The 13,973-nt window shown below is 35.9% G+C and overlaps 1 protein-coding gene across 3 annotated transcripts; it reads right to left on the reverse strand.

Annotated features, from left to right (window-relative positions):
- Positions 1-419: 419 nt before the first annotated feature.
- On the reverse strand, positions 420-13,930 carry LOC109108477 (oxidation resistance protein 1-like). 3 transcript variants are annotated; one of them, XM_042774035.1, is made up of 16 exons: positions 13,499-13,927; positions 12,750-12,785; positions 12,565-12,638; positions 12,304-12,467; positions 10,614-10,681; positions 8,995-9,147; positions 8,667-8,798; positions 8,386-8,570; positions 7,541-7,869; positions 7,260-7,407; positions 6,951-7,125; positions 2,221-2,331; positions 1,942-2,094; positions 1,659-1,754; positions 1,468-1,541; positions 420-1,321 (listed from the first exon to the last, which is right to left on the reverse strand). In XM_042774035.1, the coding sequence occupies exons 1-16, from the start codon at positions 13,550-13,552 to the stop codon at positions 1,186-1,188; spliced, it is 2,088 nt and encodes a 695-aa protein (XP_042629969.1). In that variant the 5' UTR covers positions 13,553-13,927; the 3' UTR covers positions 420-1,185. The 3 variants fall into 3 exon arrangements, with proteins under 3 accessions (XP_042629969.1, XP_042629971.1, XP_042629970.1); XM_042774037.1 differs by lacking the exons at positions 10,614-10,681; positions 12,304-12,467; positions 12,565-12,638; positions 12,750-12,785; positions 13,499-13,927 and adding an exon at positions 10,343-10,494; XM_042774036.1 differs by lacking the exons at positions 420-1,321; positions 1,468-1,541; positions 1,659-1,754; positions 1,942-2,094; positions 2,221-2,331 and adding an exon at positions 3,158-3,770 and having other exon boundaries at positions 13,499-13,930.
- Between the last annotated feature and the right edge of the window lie 43 nt (positions 13,931-13,973).

Genomic DNA, 13,973 nt, shown 5'->3' on the forward strand with positions numbered 1-13,973 from the left:
AAAATGGATGCATAGAATGTTCAATAGAAATCTTTTGTAACATTATAAATGTCTTTACTGTCACTTTTAATCAATTTAATGTGTCCTTGCTGAATAAAAAACACTTTTGTACTGAACTTTTGAATGGTAGTGCATGAAAACATCCCTGTAACTGCAGTTTTGTGTAAATGCAATTCTCTGTCAGTGTCTTTCAAATAAATACAATGTTTTTTTTATATATACACATATAAATGAAACACTGTTGTTAATCTGATATTTTATTAGGTGACAAGTCAATGAACACTTTCAGTATTGTGTGACTGCATTTCACATGTATTATATAGCATTGGTTTTGTAAAACTATAATTTTTAAATTTTTTAGAATTATTTTTTGTACAGATAACTTAGGGTATTGATCTACAGAAATAAGGTTTTCCTACAGGCTAGGAATCTATCCACATGGGTACTTAAGACTTTGTGGATGTCTAAGAAAGGATTGTGACACCAAAAGCCTCTCAAGACTTGAAACATGCAACGCTGAGGTTTGTGTAACGTTTATGTGTGGTATTCAACCCAAAGTAATTTCAGTCTTGGTTTTGTTTTGGCTTGAGCAATGAGAAACCTCTTCCATGTGTAAAAAAGTACAGCTGTGGGTTTAAACTAATGCCTAAACCAGTGTTTACAGCCAATGCTGTGCTTACTAACAGCAGACGAGGCTGATTTAGTCGTAGCGTTGCTTATTTGTGTTGAGTCCTAAATTAACACACATAAAAAAGTTCCTCATCACAATAATATTCAAGCTGTAACCAGAGCTGCAGTAATGATGCAACCTCACTAGTACAAACACATACTGTTTAGATAATGTTATTTGGGTAGACAGTCCTCCATTCTGTCCCAGAATTCACCTAAATATAACTTTTTTTTTTTTTTTTGTACGATGAAGTGCACACATTCAAATAATGAACTGGACTCAAAAGCATCTTAATCACAAGACCAAACAGGTTTTCCTCATCATAATGTAAAAGATGTAAGGTGAGCTTTCATTCCCTTGACTTCCCTTCAGGCAGATTATTCGCATTCACAGTTTGCATCGTCTCTTTCCTTTGATTTACAGGTGTCAGTAAACTGTGGAGAATTAGTTCATCTGTTAATGGCCATATTTCCACTAAATCATGATGTTTGGGATTATTTACAATGCTAGATGTGTCAGCCGAATGTCCAGGCTTCCAACTCCAGAATCGTGAAGTCGTTGGTCTCAGACAAACTGCAGTTATTAAAGGTGAAACAGGGGCTGCTTCTGCCCAAGAACAACCTCTCGTCCACCCACAAACCAAAGTGACCACTGAAATGAAAAGGGACAAATTAAGTTTTCTTTTACAAATAAAATGTACAAGCTTTTGTGTTACCAAATCTCAAAGTAGGAATAAGGAATACGCTGCTCTGCATTCAGATTTGCACATTCACATTTTGTAGAAAACTAATATGTACCTTCCTCCTCCAATGGCAAAAGAGTCCAAATCTCCTTTGATAAAAAAAGAGTTTTCCCCAGTCCAATGGAAACATTAAAGGAAACAAATTCAAAGTTGAAGGTGTTTAAAAGATATTGTCCTTGTAAGCCTGTCTATTTGTTTCCCTCAGTGACATTAAATATTCTCAAATATGTCTTTATTGGAATTTACCTTAAAGCGTGGATGAGACAGGAACAGGAAGGTCTCTCCAGTGCCATAAAATGCATCACTAGGATGCAGCGGATGTGAGAGGAAGCTCCCAAAAACCTGAGTAGTAGTAAAAACCACTCAATAACCAACCAATATACATTTACAAAAGCAAACCATCTGTCTTAGGTCAAAATTACAAGTAAAAGCAATATTTCAATTTATTGTGGGAAATTAAAATCACATGAACAGTGACCATTGACCTCTAGATGTCCATTCTGATCAGAGCTGTGAAAAAATGTATGACCTGCTGGTTGTGGTCCTTGATGAGAATCAGCACAGGCGAGTCAGTGGTGCTGAGTTTCCTGTAAAGAGTCTTGAGACTGGCCCCGTGTTTGTCTGTGCTGTAGGACAGCTGCCACGTGTGTCCGATTGTACGAGGCGGCAGCTCTTTTGCGATCTGAGAGAAGTTGTTTTACTACTCATTAAACACACCAGGCTTCCAGAATCAGGACAGGTCTTTATTTTGCAAAGCTGCATGACTTTGGCTATGCATTAGTGTTCTCGTATGTTAGTGCGTACTGACCTCTCTAACCTGTTGGGCGTCCAGGATGACACTCTGGTTTAGGATATGAATCAAACCATCTGGTTCAGTAGAGACCGAAACTTTCGCCCCACTCTCCTCCACTGACACCATCTGTACAGGAACAACATGTAAATGACTCACCAAATCATAAGCTATTGTTTAAAAATTTGGGGTCAGTAATTTTTTTTTTTTTATTGAAAGACATAAATACTTTTATTCAGTAATGATGCATTAAACTGATCAATGGTAATAATTGATAAGAAATGCTCTTTGAACCCCAAATCAGCATATTTGAATGATTTCTGAAGGATCACGTGACACTGAAGACTGGAGTAATAACTGCGGAAAATTCAGCTTTACCATCACAAGAATAAATTACATTTACATTATATTAAAATAGAAACATTTATTTTAAACTATAATATTTCACTGTTTTTTACTGTAATTTGATCTTTAAAAAAAAAAAAAAAAAAAATTCACACTGATCCCCAACAAAAAAGTGCTAATAAAGATTACCTTTATACATACTTTCAACAATGCCATGTGTAAAAAATAAAATAAATAAATGCTTAAAAGTGCATTCAATAAATTTCCATTTTGCTGTCTCTTAATAGTCCCAGAGGTACTGTTTGCTTTGTACCATTTTTCTTATGTTTGTGGCATAGGACAAGTATACACTAAACTGTATAAATGAAAATCTACATATTCAAATATTCTTTGACCTGTGGGTTCATTTTATGTCTTTACATTTTAGATTAAAAAATAAATAAATTATATATTTATTTATGTTCTATATTAATAAAGAATATGTAGATGTTGTTCTGTTTTCTATTAAAAAAAAAATATAAATCTAGTTTTTTTATTAAAAATTTTTATTCAATATGCAGTAGAATGTACTACATAAATACTTGTTTAAATGTACAAATAAAACAAAAATACTTTCAAATTCTTATTTACATCTTTGCATAAATACACAACAAGAAGTATACGCATATTTGCAAAAGACAAATTTAAAAATATTCTTTCCTAAAAACAATTGTCAATGCTACAGTCTCAGTAAAAACATGATCTGTTATGGGTGGTGTTTTTTGCCCAGCCTCATACAGTATTTGATAGATCTTGAACTTAACCTCAGACTCCAGCTGAGGATTGATTATTGCCAACATGTCTGCAATGACAGCAGCGAATCTGAAATCCTCACTGTCCTGCTGCATGGCCCTCTCCCTCTCCAGGTGCTCCAGTATCTTCAGCAAGGCGTCTTCTGCGGTAGACTTTCTCTTTGGTATTATGTCAGTAGAAGATGGTGAGGCATTGTAACAGGATGAGATGCTTGGGGCAGGGAAAGCTGAAATTGAACAAGGCGAGGGACTGTGTTTGGGTGACGGACAGGGTAGAAAAGGAGATGGGGTGAGTGGAAGAGGCGATGATGGCCTGAGGGACAGAGGTAAAGGTCTGCCGGAAGTCACAGTCTCTGATGTTCCTGATGCCGGAGAGATTGGAAAACTATTTGTCTTCAGTAGTTCCTCAACGGAGAACACTTTACATAAATCCTTGAGAAAGGAAAAAAAACAACAACTTATTACATTCAGGTCTAAAAGACAAGTTATAAACATACTGAACAGGTATTTTCTTCCATATTGCGACCTACATACGATTGAAAGATTATCATTAAAATAAAAAAAGTATAACAGGACTTGGTTCTATTCATCATTGATTGGATGGAGAATCTGATCTGAATGCAAGCTTAAAGGGTTAGTTCAGCCAAAAATGAAAACTATGCGTTCATAACGCTGCAGTGATGCCGCTGACGTATGACGCTGCTGACGTGTTATCTTTGTTATTGGGCGCACCAGAAAACACGACAGCAGCGCCAATGCAGCATTGTGAATGCACTCACAACAGACCTGGAAGAGAAGACAATGCTGAATAAAGTCGTCATTTTTGTTATTTTTGGAACAAAATGTGTATTCGATGCTTCAATAAATTCTAACGGACCCTCTGATGTCACATGGACTACTTTGAGGATGTTTTATTACCTTTCTGGACATGGACAGTATACCGTACATACATTTTCAATGGAGGGACAGAAAGCTCTCGGACTTAATCTAAAATATCTTAAACTGTGTTCCAAAGATGAACGGAGGTCTTATGGGTTTGGAACGACATGAGGGTGAGTCATTAATGACATAATTTTCATTTTTGGCTGAACTAATGCTTTAAAGCCAATTGTAAGAAAGAGGTGGTTTTAAGCTGACTAAATGATTGGAGAAGACTGGCATATGTCAACAGAAAAAGATCAAATTTTATGAATGGCATGTATGTGTGATCGTTAAAAAAGAAATTAAGATGAATTTAGAAGATAAAAGGGTACATTTCTATAATGCTGCACAACATACAAAGGACACAGAATTCATTTAAAACAATCAAATGATGTCAAAACTGTCGTATTTAAATTTCAGCTTTTAAAGCACAGTAAATGAGACGTTTCGTCAAGCCTGGCCCTTTGGTTACTGTTGCTAACTCAAACAAGCTTTAAAACAGCCCTTGTGAATGAACTTGACTTTCCAGTAAACAGTGACTTACAATGTGTGCATTAAACAATGCAACCCTTCTCTGAAAAAATAGCAGCATCGAACAATAACATTTAAGAAATGAAGAGTAAACTGAAACGGATTTACAGTTTCCATGAATGAGGTTCATGAGTGACTTTTCTGTTGACATGTTTTTGTCTCTATAGTTTGAACACGGTACACATTATACAAAATGAATCTTATTGGCGACCACATATCAACAATCATGCAAGGAAATCAAAAATATGCAGAATACAACATGTTACGCTTTTTTCATTCAATACAAGACAGAGCAGCTGACCAGCTAGCTAGGATGCTACTATCCATCCAGACAGCTGTCTAGTGATAACATCATTTTTATTTCTTACCTTCACATTTGGGGCTTTTTCCCGATGTTTAACAAATTGGGTTAACCATCCCAGTTCTGTCATGATCTTGTAAGGACTTGGATCACTGTTTCTTGCATGGACCCTTTTCTTGATCCCCACAAACCTGTCTCTTAAAGTGCATATTGCAGGTTAAAAAAATCTAATTAATATATAACCTTGTATGAAAATACCATATGAACCGTTAATGCAGGATTAGAAAATGTTTTACAAGATGTGAGGGCACAAATTTAGAAGAAAAAGTGACTGTTTCCTTGACAGTTCTGTTCTTGTGCCTGGCTGTCCTGGTATTTGCGGCTCTGAAGCGCCGGCCAGATGGCAAAAGTTCAAAGATGGGGTAACTTGGATGTGAGGGATCCAGAGTGTTTTTCTGAACCCTTTCCTCACTCTGGATGTATACAGTTCTTGAAGGGTGGGCAGGGGAGCACCAATAATCCTTTCAATAATTGTTCTCCTCACACAACTCAATTTGTCTCCTCTGACCGTTGTCTGTGGTCCGTCATAAGTGTGTGTAAATAATTAATTTATATTTAGTGTGCGTACTGTCTTTGATATCCATTGTTTTCCTATGGACCGCGCTCCCTCTCGTTGCGTCACTTCCGGTTTTCAGATGCGGAAGTAAAATTCACTCACAAAAACGACTCCAGAAGCCTTAATAGCGCATTTTAAAGCATAGTTTAAAGAAAATCTAGTTCCTACATTATTTTTCTATACATCGACTCACTGGGGTCTCTAACCTGGAATATGCACTTCCACACTTTACGGCATTCTGCTTCGTCTTTCCCCGCGGCAGCAGCGACATCGTTCCACGCTTTTTGAATCAACTGGAGGTCACTATCATCGCGCATACTCGGATCATAGAGATGCATGTGCCGACGCACTTCCTCCGCTAATATTCTCTCTAAGTTTTTCATTTTTAATGAAGTTGCGAAAATGTCAGATGTGTGAACGCGCGGAGACAGCGCGCGCGATAACGCGCTGACGTCACTGCTGCTCGCAGAGTAGACGCGAGTGTTGAGTGCTAGACAGAGTCACGGCTGTTGGCGCTGTAGTATAAAACAGTTCTTTCTTAAAAAGATTGATATGATAGGTATGATACTAGACTTTTAATCTAAGGTCCAACTACAACCAAAAAAGTTTTTTGATAAGAAGTTGACCATGTTCTGGTCAACGGATACAGAATTTTCTAGTCTACAGAGTATGTAAGGAAAAAGCAAAGCTGTTCAGTATGCAATAAGAGCCACTAAAACAACCCTACTGCCAATAAAAACAGCTGAGCTGGGAAAAACATTTCCTGTCATTTTACAGGATCATATGAATAATTCATATCATATTAATATTTCTAACTAACATGTAGCATGTAAAATGTTTAGTGTAAGAGCTAACTCAAGGTGGCTAAGTGCAATAAGCATAAGATCCAAAACATTACAGTTAAAGCTAAAATTATGTACATTATTTACATACAGACTTAAACTACTGTTCAAAAGTTTAGACTTGGTAAGATTTTTTAATATTCTTGAAATAAGTCTGTTAAGCTCACCAACGCTAAATTTATTTTGATCAAAATTACAGTAAACAGTAATATTATGAAATATTATTACAATTTAAAAATAATGTATTTTGTATTTTCAAATGCAATTTTAAGCAAGTTTTTTGTGACTTGGTTGTCATAGGAGCAACACTGCAAGAGATCATTAAGTGAATTATGACCTTTACTATCAAATACTCAGCAAAGTATGAGTTGCCCAATCCATGCATTTAGTAAATGACTGACCTCCCAGTCCTCCCCGGCCTGGACTTCATGTGGAGACCCCTCCTCTTCCTCCTGCTCCTCCTCATCCAAAAGCACAAAATCCTCTTCACCACGCTCTGCTTCGTCCTCTTCACCTCCCTCCAGAATGCACAGATCTTGCCGATGCTGGCTCAGGTAAGCGTAAAGCTCATCTGATCTATAGCACAAAATGTCAGACAGAAAGAGAGAAGAAACAAAGTGAGATGAAGAGGCTTGTGCTATGACATTTCTGCCTTGTCTTGCCGTTCATTTCACCAGGTAGACTGTGTAGTCTAGGAAAGGCTTAAGTACCTTTCCTGATGCAGGGTGAACCAGGCGTCTCTGGAGGGGATTTTAGGTTTTGAGAAAGCCTTTTTTTTCACATACTGAAGTTTGTGTCGAATTCTCACAAACATCAGAGATCCATTTATACCACTACTAGATGTAGCAGCACAAGTACCTGATGAGTAAAGAGAGCAATAACTAAGTGAATTTAGTGATAAAAAAAGAAATAATGCTTGCTTTTATTTGTAATCCTTGCTTATATTATTTAGTACAAGTTAAATATCAAAGTTCTTTAATAAAGCGATTACCTAACAGTTGTCTTTCCAAATATGATTGCTGTTCTGTTCTGTCTGTGTGTTCATATGGTTTGTTTCCTCTTTGAATGCTGTCTGGTCCTCCACAACAGAAAGTAGCAGCCGCTGTTAGCATTCCTCCGGACTCCAAAGATAGCTGTCTCTCAGCTTTGGCCATGTCTCCTGCCTCTCCACCTTCCTCATCCTCTTCCTCAGGATTTACACCCGAAATTGCTGTGGGATCATGTGAAACAGAGGACTTGGGAGCAGGAGCAGCCTCTAATGCTGACTGATGGGTTTTCTTGTGCTCTTTTTTACTCTTGGATGGCTTACAACTGCTAAATCTGGAAGAAATGGGTTCAATGTAAACATTATAATATATATATATATATATATATATATATATATATATATATATATATATATACATATACACACACATACTGTATATATATATTAAATATTACATTGTGTATTACAAAATATATTTTCAGAGCTGTCAAAATTAATACATATCAAAGAAATGCACTTAATATTAAATAAATATGTATGTAACAATGATTTTTTTGGACATCCACCAAATTTCTTAAAACAGAAGTCATGAGAATAATTGTATTCTTTGATACTGATAATAGTATCTTTGATTCTAATAATAGTCTGTAACAGAAAGACATTAAAAACTACTTTAAAAAGTTTTGTGAAAAAAACAACACTAAAATACTGTGTTAAATGTTAATTTAATTAGTTAGTTTAATTAGTTAATTTCAGTAAAACTCAATTATTTAATTTAATAAAATGGCAGTATAGAGGCCAATTATTTAATTTTGGAAACAGCATCCAAGCAGTAAAGCAGGAAGCACCTGTATGTTGTCTTGTTGAAGTGAATGTGAGAGATGTCCGTGTAGAAGGAAACTGAGGCAAGATCATCCACAGAGCAGGAAAATACATATTCTTCACAGCCATTCTCCTGAACAAGTGGGTGAGACTTCTGAGGGTCAAAGAAGATCTTATTGGACGTCACCAGCAATATTCCAGAGACCACACCCTAGTGAGACAAACAGAATGGAGAAGTTGACTATGCTGAATTTTAAGAAATGTAATGGGAATACAGAACAGCATAGTATAAACACACCATTCTCACCTTTCTGTCTGTGATGTAACGAGAAAATAGTTTGAGGCAAGACATGCCGGCTGGCCCCTCCCCCTGAGAGCATTCAGATGGGAGAGCCAACAGACATACATTTCCATCAGGTAAAGAAACCGCCTCCACATCCTAAGAGAGATGAATAAACATCACACAAAGCAACAGAAAAAAAGCTATTGTAAACTACTACAGAATGGCATCACAAAGAGCTTGTGCTACATTAATGCTACAGACCAGCTGGATTGAGATTTACAGTTCTGTTCACTATAGTTACACCCTCATGCATTAACAGCTACATTTTGTAAACACACTTTCACGCTCTCACCATCAGCTTGTCATATTCTGCATCTGTGGAAGGGGACACAAGGGTCCCTGCTCCCACAACACCAACGTTGAGTGCAGGATCGAGTCTTTGCTCTTGTCTAGGATGCAGGTCAGAAGCCGTCTCTGTAGAGGTTGAGGCCTTGTTCTTGGGTAACTGTTTGAGGTGGTTCATAAGGAAAGACATAGTCACACTGACAACGGCTTCACTTCCCTTCTTTCCACACTACACCCACTCATTTCCATTTTCATCAGATGACTGGACAGAGTCACAGCAGCCAGAAACTATGAGCCAATCACAAAAATGGAGAATTTTCCTGCCTTAGATTATTTTCCTTTGCCATGTTTGTCTCCCTGTGCATTTAAGTAAATGAGTAGCAGAATTGCCCTGATAGATCTCATACATAAAACACAAAATATGGGTTTAACTGCTACTTTCTTTCAAAGAATCTGAACCGTAAAGACAACCTAAGGGCCTGTGAGGTTGAGTGGGGGAGGGTTACTAAACTGAGGGCATTTTAGAATGATATCTGAAGGATCATGTGACACTGAAGACTGGAGTAATGGAATCACAGGAATAAAATTACATTTTAGAAATAGTCATTTGTAACTGTAATAGAACAGTAATTGTAATATTAAAATAATTACTGTTTTATTGTATTTTTGATCAAACAATTGCAACCTACTGTAGCTGAGAATAAGAGACTTCTTTCAAAAACATCAAAAATCATATCGAACCCAAACCTTTCAACAGTAGTGTATAATAAAAGTCATAAGTAATAAATATGACTGAATATGCTTTATAAAAAGTACATAGGGACAACATAAAAGAAAACCTCTGCAAAACAATTCTGACCTTTATTTCTTGTTTGATTCTTTCCATAAACTAAAAGGTGGAGTTCTTTTTGTTACACTAATCAATGAACTCTGTGCACAAGTGTAATATCTGATCGTCCGAACTCTAATTTTCCATTAGCTGTTGCTTTTCTACAGACAACTGTCCCCAGGCATGCAAATACTGGTCGATAACATGTAAATCACAAATCCACATAAATGTCTGTTGTTCTTATTCTGTGACATAATGATTTGCATAGTTTTAACGGTAAACCTCCAGCACAACATTCAGCACTTTGACAATCATTTCTAGACTTGAAACTGTTTAAACATAGATCACAGCACACTAATGCAAGTGAGTTTGTTTCCAAATGGCAGAAAAGTTAAACTGAGAATCTGAGGAGTGTTGCAACACATCTCATCTGGTGGACCTTAATAACCACGGACACAGTAAACTCTAGTCTCAAACGTTGTGTCTCTGTGGAACACTATTCGAAGAGAAATTAAATATTAGTTACCAAATTCTTTGCAGTCGATATTTTCCCATTATATTTGCTGTAAAGTTTCCATGCTCTATTTGAAATATCCATTCAGACCGTTTCATTAGAGATATTTTCAGCTTGACTAGACAGCGTGAGGTGTTTCAGGAACCTTTGTTCTAAAGTTATCAGTAGATGACGGTAATGTATGACATAATGTTGGCTGTTATATTTATGGAGACTTCTATCATATATCATCAGGATTATGAAGGCAATGGAGCGTGTGAATAAGCTTAAAAACTTTACTCACTCCATGTTCAATTTTTTTGCATGACTCCAAAGTCTTCGTTGTTGGATCTTTAGCTGGAAATGCCGCCTCTATGAAGATAAAATGCAAAAACACAAGCTGCATCAACTAGCGTGAAAGCAGATGTGTTTGTTTCTCAGATACTTTTCTCAGCTGTTTAAACTAAAGACACAGTGAATGTTTAGGAAGCAGTAACTACCTTAAACCTGTGTATGACAGTCACAGTTGAATCCAACTATGTTATTCACAATACTGATAATTAATTTAAATAGTAGAAATTGGGATTTTTACTGTATAATAACTGCAAGTTGGCTTTAATGTACAATGCCATTTTAAAGTTAAAGGTCACTTAGGATTTTTTTAAATATTTTTGAAAGAAATTGCCTTATGCTCACTAAGGTACATTTACATTTGTGCATTTATCTGATAAAAAAATACAGTAAAAACAGCAATATTGTGAAATATTATTACAATTTTTTTTGTTTTGTATTTTATTATATTTTAAAATGTCCAGAATTGCATTATTACATTTCCAATAAGAGTTATAATGGTTTCATGAGGAACAGACATAATTCAAATAATATTTGTTTAGTTTTAGATCTCATCGATTATCCCCACCTATATTCAGACAAGAGCATCATTCTCTTTTTAGACTTCCATAAGGCATTTGATAATGTTGAACATAATTAATTTTTTTTCAGCCAATAAAAATGTGGTTTCAGTAACTATTTCATTAAGATGACTTTATACTCCAATGGTAACTGTTCAAACTGCGTGCTGGCACCTCACCCAGATTTAATCTTAATCATGGTATCAGACAGGGATTCCATATTTCCTCTAGCTGATCTTACTCTGTTCACAACTTCTTGCTGATTTTATTAAACAGAGCTTTTATAATTATTTTATTAAACAGTTCCCCAAGGCCTAAATAGGTGCCAGTGAGTAGTCCTACTACAGCCATCTAGTGGCCATTCATATTTAATGTACTTGCTTTTTTTATACGATTTTTTGTAAGCAGATTTAGTCAAAAGTTTTCGAAATTTTGTGGTTTTTTTTGTTTTTTTTTTTTTTTATTATTATTTTTATTGATGTATTTTTAGTGAAGTAAATAAGTATATTTTACATGAAAGTCAATGGAGTAATTTTAGAGGTAAATAAGTAAAAAAAAAAAAAAACAACAACTGTAATTTAACAGCAGTTTACAGGTATTAATGTTCGAAAGGGTTAACACCGATTTTAACACTGATAATAGTAAATAGTAAATGTTTACAAATGTTTGCAAATCAGCATATTAGAAAGACTTCTCAACGATCATGTGACACTGAAACTTCTCTTTAAACAACAACAGATTTATAAACGATTCTAATGACGAATGATGCATTCCCAAATGTATATTAAAGCGACTCTACGCAGCTAGCATTTACAGTGAATCGAAAATGAAAACACGGTACTGTTACAGCAGACATGTAGCGTGTCAGACCACAGCCTATATTTATATAAATTACATCATAACAGTTGCAAATTTTATAATACTAAGCAATCTCAAATTCTCACTAGTTACCCAGTGGGGTATGATTTAAGGCCGAAATAACTGAAATTTACAGATTAATCCAGAAGAATCACATCCCTGTTTGTGGTTAGGTGGCTTACAAATCAGTTAATTGTCAATCATTGTAAACGGTCATTCATATACCCTTCAGATAGTACTGTCTTAGTTTGGGGTTCCGGATTTGGTGATGTCCTTTGACACTTTCCTGCCCAGCACTCTTCCCCAGTGCACCCCGAGCACCAATGGAACACTGAGCAGTAATGAAGCCTGGAGGCTGAGATATTCCAGCCGGCAGCTTTGATCCCAATCTAAAGAAAAAAGACGACACAGGTCTCTTTGTGAGCTGGATCTACACAATGATGATTTCTTTTTTCATCTATTCCTTTAAATCCAGCCAAACCTTACCTGTTCTTAACATTTCCAAAGTAGCTGGCCCTGCTATTGTCTCTCTGAGCTCTGTGGTCCATGAGGTTTGACTGCTGAGAATGAGAAATGGCGAGTCAAAATGTTTACCCTTCCAGTGTAAGAATCAGTGATAGAACGATTGCCCACTGCTGTGTCGGCATCTGGAAATCTGCCTTCCTTCTCACCATCCTCATCAGCATTATCTTCACTCTACAGAAAACCTGCAATATGAGAGAGGAAGAAAGACAATGAACATTTGGTTTACGTCACCTTAATTTTATATACTATTTTTATATTTTGTTAATATATATGCTTCTGCAATTTGGTTGAGGGTAAAAAAAAACCATGCATATACAGCTTTGTGGACTGAAAGACATTTTCTCTTTATATTCATATACAGACATTTAATATTCAGGAAATACATGCATGTCTATCAAAAGGCACAGGTAGGTAGATTAAGGCCTACTAGAGCCCAATATTACAGCAAATAACATATCCAGTAATTATGTGGTTTATCTAAGATATACAAGCAACTGAAATCAGATGCTTAAAACTCCATCTGTGTCACTGACGAAGCAATTGTCATTTAATGTCGAAGCAATAATCAGGCCCAAAACAGCACAAGATGTGGATTGTTGTTGTTATTATCTAATGTGCCTCTGCAGGCCTGAGCTGCATCACAATGTCGCACTTCTGTGTCTAGCATCCTCATTAACAGATATATACATTAATAATAAACACTTTAATATCCGATGTCACTCGCTTTACTGAATCCTTGAGAGATCATTGTTATCGGTGCTGATTAAAATTCTTAAGCAGTAATCCTAACGTCGGAGCACTTATTGAGCTGCTGTTTATGTTATTCTCTAAACTTAGCACCTCTTAACTTGAGTTATAATGATCTCAAATCATTAAATACATGCACTTGTCTTACCTCGGTATTTAATGATCCCAGCTGATCGAGACGCTCCGCATCATTCGCTGTCATGGGTTTTGATGCTGCTGCAGTGAATCTGTCACCAGTCAATAGATAATGGACCGCACGATCAAACTCGAACTTTCTCTTAAATTGCCAAATTACGATCGAAATGTCGTTGTAGAATGCACCGACGGAAAATCTCTCTCTATATAGATTTGAATTTATATATCTACGTTTCGGTCTAGTGTGGCTAAACTGGTTATATCAACTTTATCTGCAGGGTGACTTTTATTTTATTTTATTATTAATATTGTTATATATTGATATATAAAATATATAAACCAAATGCGTCTGTGTTAAAACTTTCTAAGCATAAAATCTTTAAACCTATTTTGATTTATATACATACAAAGCTGTAACCTATATTTTAACTTTACGTGCAAGTTGACTTTTATTTTGTATTTAAGGCCATATTCTATTGGACTGTGAG

Source organism: Cyprinus carpio, chromosome A17, assembly GCF_018340385.1.
Source record: "Cyprinus carpio isolate SPL01 chromosome A17, ASM1834038v1, whole genome shotgun sequence".
Taxonomy (NCBI): Eukaryota; Metazoa; Chordata; class Actinopteri; order Cypriniformes; family Cyprinidae; genus Cyprinus; species Cyprinus carpio.

Excerpts from the sequence above, each read along its gene's own strand:
- LOC109108477 (XM_042774035.1), bottom strand. The coding sequence starts at position 13,552 with ATGACAGCGAATGATGCGGAGCGTCTCGATCAGCTGGGATCATTAAAT. Across the intron at positions 8,799-8,994 it reads CAGAATATGACAAGCTGATG|GATGTGGAGGCGGTTTCTTT; the intron begins GTGAGAGCGTGA and ends CATCTCTCTTAG. Across the intron at positions 7,408-7,540 it reads TTTGGAAAGACAACTGTTAG|GTACTTGTGCTGCTACATCT; the intron begins GTAATCGCTTTA and ends TTTACTCATCAG.